Source organism: Perna viridis, chromosome 9 (assembly GCF_037379345.1).
Source record: "Perna viridis isolate PV_CMFRI_1.1 ecotype Kerala chromosome 9, ASM3737934v1, whole genome shotgun sequence".
Lineage (NCBI taxonomy): Eukaryota > Metazoa > Mollusca > Bivalvia > Mytilida > Mytilidae > Perna > Perna viridis.
The window spans coordinates 44,788,760-44,804,691 of record NC_142453.1 but is presented as its reverse complement, the minus strand read 5'-3'; the positions used below and the strand labels follow the sequence as shown (position 1 = coordinate 44,804,691).

Sequence of the window (15,932 nt, the reverse complement as noted above, 5' to 3'; positions counted from 1 at the left end):
TTTGAAACATCTCGATAATACTTTTTGGTGGGTATGCAGCAGCCACCCTTAAGTTCTCTTCTAGTTATGTGTAGCTTACAGAAGGAAATGTCCAGAAAAGGCATGTTTCTTATTCAGAAGTATTTTTCTGACTTTGAATAATGATATAAGTCCTGTACATGTACTGCTATACCATATAGTGAGCAAGGAAGTTGTAATTACCATACAATTTCATTACTGTACGAAGAAAATTATTATTATTATTATTACAACCTGTTGCTCACACAGTCTTACTGCAAATGAATTGAATCTCTAGCAGGACATAATTTTGTCAAATAATATTTAGTTTGTAGACTGCCATTACCAGTATTTGATTTCTCTATAAATGTGTGAATTTCTGTTTTCTCAAATTTGCTTATTTTCGATGACCTTACAAATAAATTATGAAGGTTTATAATTCATTTAGCTTTCAATCATTTAACCATTATAAAAATACTGCATTTTGCAATTTTTTCCTCATTTTAGTCGAACTTTGACTATTGTCTGAAGAAGGGGGCAGGAAAAGAGAGGAGTGAAACTACAAATAAAAATATTAAAGTCAGTTTAATACAGTGTAGTAAAAAAATAAAGTATTATTTTTATTATGCACATTCAGTAACAACCATTCATAATATTGTACACAAATAAATACATGTACATACAAAATTCTTGCAAAAATGCTGACAATATTACCTTTCATGTCAAAATTTCATTAAGAAAATAAAAAAGCAATCATTTGATTTCAAGTAGGGTAGTAGCTACAATATTGTTGTTATTTGTTGTTTGACATTTTTATATCTTTTGCCTTATGGGAGGAATATAATGATCTTGATGGTTACTGGGGTGGGGAGTATCATTTGGTGCTTTGCACAGTTTAAAAATCAATTGTTCTTGACCACACATAGCAAGTAAGCTTTATAAACAGCTATATATAACAAAAATGATCTAAAGAAGCTAAAAAATAACCTACATGAATTCATTACATACTGAATACAGCTAAACCTTTCAGGTATCACAATTATGAATTTACATTTTTTTTCTTCACTGTGCACAGACACAATACATTACAATCTTAGCAGTACTGTAACTACACTAATTACTTCATTGTATTTATTTTCACAAATAATGATTCTTGAAAATATGTACCTGCAAATATGCAAATTACATCCTATGCACTTGGTACCTTTCAATGTAATACAACTCTAAATAATTGTGGAAATGTTTGAAAAACCCCTCACTGTGAAATTAAGTATAATTTCAGTAATTAACTACACTGAATGTCTTGATTTAACTATACTGCACTATTTCATAGCAATTCGAACTCGTTTCACTTGTTACTAAAGGTCACATAATAATAGATTGACAATTTTTTTCATTAATTTTGTAATGAAGACTTTTTATAATGGAAGACAGAACTCTTACAAGTTATGTAGCTGATGTTAATCTTGTCTTGTAAACTAATTACTATAGAGTACTATTTTAAAATAACATGTCACATGGATAGTAAGCAGATAACATAATGTTTATTGTCCATTGCATGGCAAGCAATTTTTACAGCATACACAAGAGTGACTTTATTTTCAAGAGAACTGGCAAATTCATAACTTACCATTGTAGAATTTATATACATTATCCTTGAAATAATCCTGATAATAATGCACAACAGATGTTAAAAAATTATTTCCCAGTTACATCGCTTCATCAATGGAGACACATGCTAAATTTTGACTGGACCATATCACAAATCATGACGATCAGTGGTCATCTGATAAAATATTCCCCATTTCAGTAATGTTTTTTGGGTTATATCAGATATTTAACATAATTTTCTTTTATAAATAGCAAATTACAGATAAAAGGAATAAAAGATATTTTGTTTTAGATAGTGACTTCATCAAGGTTCAAATCAAGGCTCACCCTAGCGGGCTCACCTGATATGAACCATGATAAAGTCGCTATAAAATACAAAATGCCATTTATAATATAACATTTTATATTATTTTACATTTACAAAAAGAAATACGAGCAAGGAGGACTTTATAGCATGATTTAAAAAGTGAGGTATAGAATCAATCACCACCACAAAATAAATATTAGTAAATGCCATCTTTGGGTGATATTTCAGAGCCTCATTAGAAACCTTGTAATTTCTCTGTCCCTGTACTCTCTGACAATAATAACTTTACAAAAAACTTACAAATATAGAATCTCACGATAAAATAAATATCAAAATAAAATTATACAAAATAAGAATTTACTTTGAAATAAATAATCATGTATTGTGGAGTACCAATTTTTGTGGTTTAAATCAACAACAAATATATATTTATAACGAAACACAATGTTTCAATTGAAACCTTAATGCTAAAAAACATATTATATAACAAACAAACCACTGAAATTTGGGAAAAACCACAGAATTGATTTCCATGAAATAGATCTAAAGTATAATAATTGTAAAGGATAACAAAACGTTCAGATCCTAGGTCATCTCCTAGAGCAAGAGCTTAACAAGTTCCCACTACACTACACAATACCATTATATGGTCATTCTAATTTGAAGGCACAAATGTTAACAAAACAATGCATATCAGCAGAGTAATACCATCTAATTAAAACTAGACCTACTCATTGTTCCATCACTGTATGTATGATCAAACAAAATTGCATTGTACTTTCTGATCAGACAATTAAATTTCAGAACTAATGATTATGAAAGCATTGTTGAAATGGAAAACCCCAATAAGTATGAAAAGGTCATCTGAACAGAAAGTAGAAGGAAATGTTAGTAGGACTAGTCTGAATTAAAACTGTAGATAAATATTGCCAACAGCCCTGTATTAATATGAGTTTGTTCTATGACTGTCCTGTTTTATTTAATAATGACTGGTATCGAGATCTAATCAGATGGGCAGACATCTTTGGTTGTCTTTGTCTTGTAAATAGTCCCTTTCTGTTACCAACAACTCTAATAATCTCTGATAAATAAAAAAGTAAACATGAGTTATAAATGATTTCAGTAATTAACTGGTATAATATTCTGTATTAAAGCCTCCTAGTAGCCTGAATCACACACCTTTGCCTCTTCTACTTAAACTGAACAAATTAAGATAAAAAATTGATTTGTCAAATTAAAATAAAAATGAATTTAACTTATGGTAAATCTTTGCTACTAACTCACACAGCATCCAACGGAGAATTAAATTTATATTTTAGATTTTGAATTTGGTGATGAACACAGTAGGTATACCTAGAGGTATTACATAAACAATGTACACAGCTATAAACAAATCAAAATTCTGATTAACAACACATTGTAAACTTGTACTTATGTAAAGGAAAATCAAAATTTTCATATTTGATTTAACTATGGTTACCAACCATCCTTAACAGCCATGTGATATCTATATTTTACTATAATGTATCGAAAAGTTGGCTTATTTGACACATTGTTAATTACTGATTATGAATTGTTTAAGGGCAGGTAAGAAGTGGTATAATAAATATGAGTTGTATAAATATTTGATGTACAATAAAAACTTTTTAGATAAACCTTGTGCAGTCATAAAGTCTGCAAACACCCAGACCATTTCTCCAACTAGGAACTTGTCTCTGAATTCATCAAAAACTTTATGATATTCCCCAAAAAAATCTACTTGATATTCTTCTGTAAACACAAAGGATGGATCCTACAATAGAATAAATGACATCTTTTATAAGTTAAAAATCTTGATGGACCAAAAGCAGAATAAAAAAGTATGTGATCAAGTTAAACAAGATATTTTTTTTAATCAAAGATAAAGAAAAATATTGAATTATCTCCCTTTGAAAGCATTAGAGAAAAAAATTTGTTTCATGCAATCTTTCATATACTGGTAAATCCTCATTTAATTCACATGCTCTTTTGAATTACTCTGACGTTGTAGCATCTTCCCACAAAAGCATCTGGAAATAAGTATTTCGCCTGATGCACATTCACATTTAATATCAAATATTTATATAAAAAAAGGGGTATATTTGCAGGTGTTTTTTTCCAGACATATGGGCATGATTCAACAGACTAAATATTTTATCAAAGGTTGTCTACATACAATAGGCATTTATAGTTTGAATATCAGGTTGTCAAAGCATGTGGCCAAAATCTCTTGCAAAGAAAGTCCATTATTTTTCCTCACTTAGGAAGAATTTATACATTTTGGTTCAATTTTGCACTAAGGTTTCCATGTTATGCCCCTATGAATCACAGTAAAGGTTTTGTCAACAATATAAGCTCACATCGTGCTAAATATCATTATGCAATACTCATATTGATTTGACTAAGTCTATTTTCAGGACCAAATATGATATATACTGAACATAACCCCTTTGTAGGAGTTTGGTTTACAGGATATGCTGACACACCAACATGGGTTTCAATCTTGTTCTTTTTCTATGGCTGATATAATCCAGCAATTGAATCAGCACCAGATTTAGATCATTTTAAGTTTTTATATTTTTCTGTTTATATACCTGATGTAATCCAGCAATCGTATCAGCACCATATTCAGAGACCATGATAGGTTTGTTAGTTCTCTCTCTCCAGCCAAGAAGATTGTTTTTTACTTGTCTCTGTATCAATTCTGTGTGTCCACAGTCTGAGTACCAGCCATAGTAGATGTTCACGAGAATTAAGTCTACATACTCAGTCTTAATGGAAAAAAACAAAATTGTGTAATAAACGTTACTTAACCTGATTATGAGTGCCCTATAGTCTAACCCTTTACTACATATTTCACTTTTCCTCCTTTGATAACAAACTTTTACCCAAATATAATCAGCCAATATTTAGCATTATATATGAGGCAGAATGTATTTTATTGGCATTCAGATTTGTAACAGTCAAAGAATTTTCTTTACTATAAAATACCACTATGATTTTCTTCTACAACGGCATGAAAATTGTAAATATAGCTATAGAAAGAATGTATTTGACATGTATTTGAAGGATGATACAGTGTATAGCTATCACATTGAGCAGCAAAGTTATTGTGAAAAAGGTTTTGTTCATTTGTATAAAATTTCCAGGTAATTTATCTTCAATATACCTTAAAAGTACAGCTAAACCCTTCAACAGATTTTGAAACATGTGTTGTCAGATGATTGCTAAGGAATTCGAAGATTATCAAACTTAGAAGATTTAAAAAATGCTTTGAGTTCAAATAGCAGCAGGAATATAATTTGTGAGGCTAAATATTGTAGGAATAGGTCTTGTTTAAACTGTAACTATGTGATCATATTGCATCAAGGGAGATAACTAAAAAATTACACAATTAGACAAAACAAATTGAAATTGGACTCAATAAGGAACATATAATTGGTTTACTTCTTTACTGGTTTCGCAATATTTCTCTTTTATACTATAAAATTTTGTGTTGAAATAGAAAATAAAATACTTACAGCATAGTCAGGTACAGGACCATCATTGGTTACCAAGGTAACAGGTCTAGTAAAATCCAGGGACTTTGTATGCTCTATCAAGGTCCTATTAACAGAAAAGGAAACGATTGATATTTTATGGTGTGCAGTATAATAAGGTCTCACTAACCACTTCGAACGTTTCCATTACTTTACATGTTAAAAAAGTAATTTTCAAGGTCTCACTGTGAATTCCCAGGACAAATGACATCTTAAAGTTGCATATTGTTGCAAAGGTTGGAAAATAAGGCTTCCAAAATCATTATGCTAATGGTACGATGATTGTAGAAATTCTTCACAAAATTTACTTGAATAAATAATACTGAAAATCCACATTTTACCTGTTCTGCTAACTGACAGCATGGAGACAAATTACTCACACATGTAAACAATATTCATACACTTTTGTAGTTAATTACATATATGATTTTAAAGTACACATTCTCAGCTTTATTTTGACTACTTTTAATCATAATACACACTAATAATGCACTTACAATGCATATGTCTAAAGTTCAGTATGTTTTAGGTACTACATAGGGGGTGGGGGGTGGCCATTTGACCCGGAAGTGGTTAGTGAGACCTAAGCCATATTTAGCATATACAACTTTGTAAACTAGTAGGAATCTTAAAGCTGGATTCAAGACAAGGTTGGTATTGCATAAAATGCACAAAAATATAACATGAGCAATGGTTATTTTTCTTATGTCTTACTGGTAGTTTTTATAGCCTTATCACTTTTTTCATATTCACTTTTAGGTCATGTATGTATAGGCCAACCTTTTGTTTTATTTTACATGTATGTATTGTCAGTTTATGACAGAACATATGGAAATACTTCCGAAATTCTTATTTTGGTTCATGTGCAAGAAACCACATGACACTTACTTGAAGTATGACTTGACTTTTATTATTCTTATATTTGGTTTTTTAGGGACAGATCAAATGACACTTACTTGAAGTATAACTTGGCCTCTGGTATTCTTATATTTGGTTCATTAGCAACAGACCACATGATCACAGCAGGTCTATTTTTATCTCGTCTGACCATTTCATCCATTACAGACATGTGATGTATTAATGATTCATTCTTGTAATTAGCTGCACTTAAATGTAGAACTAACATGTTCGATAAATTAAACAAATATCATTTTAACACTCTTTTCCAGACAAAAAAAAGTGTGAATCACATACACATTTTTATGGTAAACTATTATTCAAATTAATTATGAGTGGATTTCTTTCCTTGTACATTTTACAGTAATTTACATGTAATGCCTTACAAGTGGAATAAAATTCCTGAATTTTCAATGGTAACTTATGATTGGACTCATCCTTGGTTTTTTACGATAACATACCACTGTATTCCTACCCCAGGATTTTTTACAGTAACTTCCCAGTGGGTTCCTACCTCTGGACTTTTATGGTAAATGAAACTAACTAGTATAAATGATTCCTATCCCTGGACTTTTACAGTAATATACAAAAAGATTCCTATCACTGGATTTTAAACAGTAATTTACACAACGATTCCTATCCAAGGACATTTAACGGTAACTTAAAAGACGATTCCTATCCCAGGACTTTTTATAGTAACTTACAAAAAGATTCCTATCCCTGGACTTTTAACAGTAATTTACAAGATGATTTCTTTTCCAAGGCTTTTAACAGTAATGTATAAGATGATTCCTATTCCAGGACTTTTAATCGTAACTAACGAGATGATTCCAATCCCTGGACTTTTAACAATAATTTACGAGATGATTCTATCCCAGGACTTTTAATGGAATTACGAGATGATTCCTATCCCAGGACTTTTAACAATAACTTACAAGATGATTCAAATCCCAGGACTTTTCACAGTAATTTACAAGATGTTTCCTTTCCCAGAACTTTTAACAGTAACTTACGAGATGATTCCAATCCCTGGACTTTTAGCAGTAATATATAAGATGTTTCCTTTCCCAGAACTTTTAACAGTAACTTACGAGATGATTCTAATCCCAGGACTATTTACAGTAATATATAAGATGATTCCTATCCCAGGACTTTTAATCGTAACTAATAAGATGATTCCAATCCCTGGACTTTTAACAATAATTTACGAGATGATTCTATCCTAGGACTTTTAACGGCATTACGAGATGATTCTATCCCAGGACTTTTAACGGCATTATGAGATGATTCCTATCCCAGGACTTTCAACAATAACTTACGAGATGATTCCAATCCCTGGACTTTTTAAAGTAACTTACAAGATGATTCCTATCCCTGGACTTTTTACAATAAAATACAAGATGATCCTAATCTCTGGACTTTTAACAATAACTTACAAGATGATTCTAATCGCAGGACTTTTAACAGTAACTTACAAGGAAATTTCAATCCCTTGACTTTTTACAGTAACTTACAAGATGATTCCAATCCCAGAAGGTTTAACAGCAACTTATGAGAAGATTCCAATCCCAGGACTTTTAACAGTAACTGACGAGATGATTCAAATCCCTGGACTTTTAACAGTAATTTATAAGAAGATTCCTATACCAGGACTTTTAACTAACAAGATGATTCTAATCGGACTTTTAACAGTAACTTACATGATGATTCCTATCCTAGGACTTTAAACAGTAATTTCCACAAGAAGATTCAAATCCCTGGACTTTTACAGTAACTTACAAGATAATTCCTATCTCAGGACTTTTTGCAGTAACTTACGAGATGATTCTATCCCAGGACTTTTAACAGTAGCTTACAAGATGATACTAATCCCTGGACTTTTAACAGTAACTTACAAGATGATTCTATTCCCAGGACTTCTTAAAGTAGCTTACAAGATAATTCCTATCCCTGAACTTTTTACAGAAACTTACAAGAAGATTCTAATCCCTGGACTTTTACAGTAACTTACAAGATGATTCATATCCCTGTACTTTTTGTCGTAACTTACGAGATGATTCTATCCGAGGACTTTTTATGGTAACCTAGGAGATGATTCAAATCCCTGGACTTTTTGAGGTAACTTACGAGATGATTCCTATCCCAGGACTTTCATTTATTATAGCTATGCCCTGTTGGTCTGCTTGGTCCATTATTTCTTCAGCGTATGGGTAGACTGATGTTCTCATACAGGTGGCCCCTAACCATTTCAGTAGATTGAAGTCCTTAGCTATCATAGGGAAATCTAACCCTTTACCTCTGATCTGGAACAGATAAATGTACATGTATAGATAATGAGACAGGAATAAGTTCCGCACACTTGTTAAATCTAGGCGTGCTTCGGCACTCATGATCATATTTTGGTTATTTGCATTTTTTCAATTAATTACTTTTTTGGTAATTATCTGGAATGTGATTAATGTTTACTATTCTCCTTTTTGGGAATTATTGTAGAACATATTACATATTCTAACTAAAAGCCCTTTGTTCTTCAATTATAAATATAATTTTTCATTGTGGCCCATATTCATTGATAGACCTGATAGTCACCACACTAGTGTTTAGTTATTTATGGTCAGATTTTTGAAGACATAGTATAGGAGAAAATTTAATTATTTAATGCTCAACATAAAAATGATGTGTCTTAAAATGTGATCAAGGAATAGCAGGATGGTTGAAAAATGTTAACAAGCAAAAGCCGGATGGTTGATAGATATCAATAAGGAATAGTAGGATGGTTGATGAATGTCAACAAGAAACAGCAGGGTGGTTGATAAATGTAAACAAGTAATGACATGCTGGTTGATAAATGTCAACAAGAAATAGCAGAATGGTTGATAAAATGTTTCTAAGTAATAGCAGGATGGTTGATAAATGTTAACAAGCAAAAGCAGGATGGTTGATAAATGTTAACAAGCGATAGTAGGATGGTTGATGAAATCAAAAGGTTTATTATATAAAAATACATTGTTTGTCTTTTTGATGTGTTACAGGTAACATCCAAGACCAATAAAAGAAAAACTGTAAGCAAAGCTCACTAAATGACATCCTCAACCCAACCACATTTTAATACCACATAACAGTGGTCAACAGGAAGTTGACCCAAAAATATAGCAACTACCTATATAAATGTCATAATATCAAGTGGCTGTGATACCCAATTTATCTTATCTTCATAATGAGGTTATATTTAAGATAGCAAGAAAGACTGGGGAAAAACAACTTATGGTTTGGTTGTCAACTTACATCAGCATCCTCATGTTTGCCAACACCATGACAGTAAAATGGTCGATCGTTGATCAGGATCTTAGAATCAGTCAACTTGATGTTCCGTATACCAAAGGGTTGTCTATATATATCAGTACCATAATTGGACTTCAATGTCACCTGCAACCAGTAGTAGATACAGATAATTTAACATGATATCAATAACACTGCATTGTTCATGTATTCATATTTTCTGCCACTCAAGCAAGGAAATTCTGCCCGAAGAAATTGTTTATGTCACTCAAGCAAGTGAAATTCTGCTCGAAGAAATTGTTTATGTCATTCAAGCAAGTTAAATTCTGCCCGAAGAATTGTTTATGTCACTCAAGCAAGTGAAATTCTGCCCAAAGAAATTGTTTATGTCACTCAAGCAAATGAAATTCTGCAAATTCTAAAAATCAAGTATTTTGAACCAGATCTATCAGAAGAGGATGAAATCTAAGTAAAAATATATATAGAATTGAGAATTTAGAGTACTTTAAATGTATACATATAGGCTGTACCTTGCCTACTGATACCGTACGGCCACCAAAAGTTAGCATTACCAACAACCATTTTTAGAACTTACAGTACCTTGAATATATACATATAGGCTGTGGCTTGTCTACTGATACCATATGGCCACCAAAAGTTAGCATTACCAACAACCATTCTTCCATCTATTGATTCTGATGATGTCACAGTCTTACCATTCTCGTCCACAATTTCTATAAAAACTGATCGTGCTGAACCTTTTACAGAAACAGTATAGTCTATAAAACCTGAAAAAAGTGTACATGTATTAAATAATGCTGTGTGGCCTTAATAATAAGTTTACAGGCCTGTATGAGTGTTTTATATTCCTCCTCTTTGCTCTTTTGACATTTATGATTCTAGGAATAATTGACACAGTTCCTTTGGACATGGATACAATATCCTGACATTATTTAGAAACACTGAATACAAAGTATATAAATATGAAAATGGTAATTCAAACAAGGACCACTTGAAGTAATGCTATATTAATGATCTGACAGAAACAGAATTGTTGCCAAAGGCTCAAGATTTCTAAGTTCTCAATTATCAATTACAACTGTTTAAACAGAAAGATTCCACAAATATGACATATAATTTTACCATCTACACCCTCAACATATGTAACTATGGTGATATCATCAATATAAACATTAGGTGTTGTGTAAAGTTTGACCGATCGGTGGATCCCAGCATAGTTAAAAAAGTCAAAGTTGATATTCTGTGTAAAATAGCCTGGAGGATATCTAAAATTAATGAAAAAATAATTCAACATCTGAAATAATACTTTTAACTTAATATGTATAATTTTGTTTGTTGCATGCTACACATATACATACTTTTTAAAAGGCAAAGAAGTCACAAGTTACATAAATTTTGTAATGGCAGTTTTCTGGATTGCATTCCCCTCTGTAAAGTAACCCTATTCAAAGCAAGTACATGTACAGAACTTAATAACTGCTGACACCTGTTTTATAACCCCTTCATTTTCTTCTAAGACATCATACTTATACAACCAAAGTAAAGGAAAATATACTCAGTTCATGGATATCTTATAGTGCTAGGTCTTGACAAGCTTTGTGATTGCACTATTTGTTTCTTTTTTCATTTACAGTTACAGATTTACCAGCTCTAATTAAAGACAACTCTTGTGAAAGGAGGGAAACTCTGGAATTGGCATTTATGAAATGCTTTCACATTGAAACTTAATATTTATTTATCAGCCTGTGTCAGTGTACTGGTATTCTTTGTAATATGCAATAACTACATGTATCTTATACATGGTATGTATTTTACTGAATAGTACATGTATGATGTAAAAAAAATTCATGTTAGTTCACAATTTGACTCCTTTTCAGTAATTGAAATCCAAATATCTGTTTAAGTCATGTTTGTAGATTATTTCCCTCGGCGGCAGGGTAAAGGGTGTCACTGTATTGTTTACTACCTGTTTAAGTCATGTTTGTAGATTATTTCCCCCGGCGGCAGGGTAAAGGGTGTCACTGTATTGTTTACTACCTGTTTAAGTCATGTTTGTAGATTACTTCCCCCGGTGGCAGGATAAAGGGTGTCACTGTATTGTTTACTACCTGTTTAAGTCATGTTTGTAGATTATTTCCCCCCGCGGCAGGGTAAAGGGTGTCACTGTATTGTTTACTACCTGTTTAAGTCATGTTTGTAGATTATTTCCCCCCGTGGCAGGGTAAAGGGTGTCACTGTATTGTTTACTACCTGTTTAAGTCATGTTTGTAGATTATTTCCCCCGGTGGCAGGGTAAAGGGTGTCACTGTATTGTTTACTACCTGTTTAAGTCATGTTTGTAGATTATTTCCCCCGGTGGCAGGGTAAAGGGTGTTACTGTATTGTTTACTACCTGTTTAAGTCATGTTTGTAGATTATTTCCCCCCGCGGCAGGGTAAAGGGTGCCACTGTATTGTTTACTACCTGTTTAAGTCATGTTTGTAGATTATTTCCCCCGGCGGCAGGGTAAAGGGTGTCACTGTATTGCTTACTACCTGTTTAAGTCATGTTTGTAGATTATTTCCCCCCGCGGCAGGGTAAAGGGTGTCACTGTATTGTTTACTACCTGTTTAAGTCATGTTTGTAGATTATTTCCCCCGGTGGCAGGGTAAAGGGTGTCACTGTATTGTTTACTACCTGTTTAAGTCATGTTTGTAGATTATTTCCCCCGGCGGCAGGGTAAAGGGTGTCACTGTATTGTTTACTACCTGTTTAAGTCATGTTTGTAGATTATTTCCCCCGGTGGCAGGGTAAAGGGTGTCACTGTATTGTTTACTGCCACTGTTAATCTGTTTGTGCCTGTGTAAACAACCACTGAACTGTTCAACATAGTTTCAAATGGGAGATGTCCTCCTGAATGTGTCATCACTTCATGAGAGTTCACCCACTGAAACAAAAACAGCCTAGATACATGTAAATGTACAAAATTGTAAGCTATGTTATATTGACTTAAATTAGCATTTAAAGATAATACAGTTTTAAAAAAAATGCACTTACATGTACATGTACATTGCAGCTGATTAAATCATTGTGCAAATAAATATTTGATATCATTATTTAGTTTGGTAAAGAACATTAGGTCACATAATTATAACTTACACCACTTGAACAATTAAGTTGAGGGCTTAAAATTGCCAATACTTCAACATCGTTCAAGTGATGCAATGAGATCAAAATTGTTCCAAATTCTGAAAAATCTTTTGTAAATGATGAACATGATAGCACTGATATGGCTGAGAAAAGTCACTGCTACATGTATGTTCAATTGTACATGTATTTCAACAATCATATTAAGGCTACATACATGTTAAACTCATCTACATTATCATTTTGTAGAGGCAAAAAATTCAATCTCATTTTATGTACATGTCATGTATATTTTATGTACCAAATCAAGCCAACAAAGTTTCTACCTACCACAATTGTATTATAATGAGCACTGCCGATTCTCAATATAACTCTTCTATCTTGCCATTCTGTAGGGACAAAGAATTCTGTCTCATACCAAACCCAACCAACAAAATCTCTTAAGGTTTTATTCTGTGTAATGTCATTAAAACTTGCCGGTACAGGCATTGGAATTACATCCCCTGTCTACAAAAGAATAATTAATTTCAAAATGTAGTTTATATTAATGAGGAATTCAAGATTCCTTAGAGTTTGATCATTTTACATTGCAAATATCAAATAAAAATTTACATGTGTATGAAACAGTATAATAAAGAACCAGTTAATAATAACAATGATGATAAATTATTTTCCTTATACCACATGTAATTACATGTCTATGATTATACATACCATACATGTACATGTAAATAGGAATCCAGGTGAAGAAAAAGGTGAACTCATAAGTGTGTATCTGTTACATGTACATGTTTCTATACACTGGTAAAATAAGATCTGTGCATACATCAGGTACTAAGGTTAGTATTGTATAGTCCCTAAATACATGTACATGTATACTTTCAACTACCATATTGAATATTTGTAACAATCATAATGAATACAGACACATACGTACATATACAAAATGTACCATTACAATTTGTCATGATTCTGCAAATAACACCAACAAATGGAGCTTCATGGCATACAGCAACATCAGATACATGTATATACATTTTGTATTATGTTCATTCTTCCTTTAAACATTTGACCTCATGTCCAAATGGTGTATAAGTAAATACAAAAATGTATATTCAACCAATATACATGTAACAATGACCAGAGATCACTAATTCAGAAATTCCAATTCCAGAGATTTCCAGTTTTTACTACATAATCCAATTTTTCGAGTATTTGTGGAATAAGGACCCCAGGGCATTCCTTAAATCTGCCTCAGATGGCTCATGCTAATGAGCAGAAAAAAACAAACAATTATAGTGGTTCCACTTGTTTCTGATACAACCTATTCCAGGTGCAATCACAAATTTGGATTTTTTGTAATAAAGAACAGAGGCCTGTGTGTGTGTGGATCATACCTCATCAAGGTCAGGTCATGGGGTGTTTTCTAACATATTCAAATCAGCTCAACAGTATGGTACAACATTGTGGTTTACTGTACACTGTATAAATCTGTGCATGCATTCAAAATTAGATTCATATTCAATTTAATTTAATACTGATTTTCAACCTACAATAAAATAAACAGAACTGATTAATGGTCTGCAATGTAGGAGACATTCCTCACTACAATCAGATAATCATTAAATGCAAAACCAAGAACTTTGCTTTTGCATCGGAACCAGGTTAAATAAAACCAATAATGGCAGCTGATGACCCTTGCCATTCTGATTCAGAATTATGGCAGTTGATGACCCTTGTCATTCTGATTCAGAATATGAATGATTCATCCATTCCTTAAGTAGGATCAGCATTTACAATCATAACAATCATAATTTTTTTCACATTTATTAGAAAAATGTCCAAGCTACATGTACAGAAACAAAACATGTCCATCAAATGTTGTTTAGAATTTATATCGGAGGTTTAATATTTTGACCATGGGAATCGAGGATATTAAAAACACCTGTCATCAACAGACTGACATTGGCACATTCATACCAAAAAAGTTAATATATATACAGTATACATCATTACATGTGCATTGTATATTCAACAGGAATAATTATAATGTATATATACAGTATACCTGCACTAATGGTTTTGAGTACCACTTTTTAACAAATCCTTCATTCCTGGTTGGAGAAATATCAGCTCTGAACTTCCACATCCCATCTAGGGACATTACCGTCCTGGATTCAGAAGGTCTTGGATAAAGCATCCCTTTCTTTAAAGGATTTCCATTTTCCATTTTCCTTAAATAAAACTTGGAATTGATCTCCATTTCCTCTGTAAAAATATCTCTTAGTTCATCTGAGGCAAATCCAGTAAAATGTGAAAGTAATCCTGTCATACACGAAAGAAGGATACAAGCTATCATTGTCGTTGGATTCTGCTATTTCTAGCGAGCTGCCATTTGTTTGATCATGTGACTTCTTGTTTAATCGTGATCGATCAGCTGACCTCGACTTCTGAATGCCATACGAAATCTCTCTACTGATATACTATTCATGTACAGCTACATGGATCTAACCCCGGTAATCCCTCATCTAACCAAATTGTATAATTAATATCTGATTAAGCTACTTAAGCTTTACTGGGATTAAATACAATGTTTTATTAGTCCCAGAGCTATAGGAGAGTTCTTCGTGATGTCATCACTTACACGTACCTGTGATTAGGATTTGGTTGGCAAAAAAATCATTGAGTGGCATGGGCCATCAACTTTAAATCATCTTAACTTTTTCGTTTTTAAAAAATAATTGAAAAATCTTTTGGTTCACTACATTGCCAATAATACTCTTTTTATCCACGGAATTCTGAAATAAATATTCAGTAATAAGACTATGTGAGGATAAAAATTCCAAAATAATTTTTAATGAAAATATAGGTTTACATATAAATATCATTTCAAATTTATTTTTGAGAGTAAAAAATTCACATAGGAAATATGAATTATTTTATCTAAATGAAACATTTTACAGAACCAAAATTCGATATGAAATTCCATGGAAAAAAGTTTTATTTGCGGTGTAGGGAACCATAAGAATTTTTCACCTATCTTAAAAAGATGCCCCATGCCACTCAATGGATTTTTTGCCAACCGAAACCAAATCACAGGTAAGTGATGACATCACGAACGAAGAACTCTCCTATTG

At 32.2% G+C, this 15,932-nt stretch overlaps 1 protein-coding gene across 2 annotated transcripts; it reads right to left on the bottom strand.

The window, feature by feature from the left end:
* Nucleotides 1–563: 563 nt before the first annotated feature.
* On the bottom strand, nucleotides 564–15,313 carry LOC148608685 (beta-glucuronidase-like). 2 transcript variants are annotated; one of them, XM_088544024.1, is made up of 13 exons: nucleotides 14,864–15,001; nucleotides 14,193–14,344; nucleotides 13,126–13,302; nucleotides 12,417–12,595; nucleotides 10,792–10,934; nucleotides 10,249–10,436; nucleotides 9,655–9,795; nucleotides 8,497–8,672; nucleotides 6,429–6,578; nucleotides 5,455–5,539; nucleotides 4,528–4,704; nucleotides 3,572–3,707; nucleotides 564–2,996 (listed from the first exon to the last, which is right to left on the bottom strand). In XM_088544024.1, the coding sequence occupies exons 3-13, from the start codon at nucleotides 13,282–13,284 to the stop codon at nucleotides 2,875–2,877; spliced, it is 1,656 nt and encodes a 551-aa protein (XP_088400150.1). In that variant the 5' UTR covers nucleotides 13,285–13,302; nucleotides 14,193–14,344; nucleotides 14,864–15,001; the 3' UTR covers nucleotides 564–2,874. The 2 variants fall into 2 exon arrangements, with proteins under 2 accessions (XP_088400150.1, XP_088400149.1); XM_088544023.1 differs by lacking the exon at nucleotides 14,193–14,344 and having other exon boundaries at nucleotides 14,864–15,313.
* Nucleotides 15,314–15,932: the final 619 nt, after the last annotated feature.

What these genes read in the sequence shown, in the direction of transcription:
- LOC148608685 (XM_088544023.1), bottom strand. Translation starts at nt 15,154, where the DNA reads ATGATAGCTTGTATCCTTCTTTCGTGTATGACAGGATTACTTTCACAT. An exon ending in ACTCAAAACCATTAGTGCAG is followed by an intron (nt 13,303 to 14,863) that starts GTATACTGTATA and finishes ATTCTTTTGTAG; the next exon opens with ACAGGGGATGTAATTCCAAT. An exon ending in CGATTGCTGGATTACATCAG is followed by an intron (nt 3,708 to 4,527) that starts GTATATAAACAG and finishes ATTCTATTGTAG; the next exon opens with GATCCATCCTTTGTGTTTAC.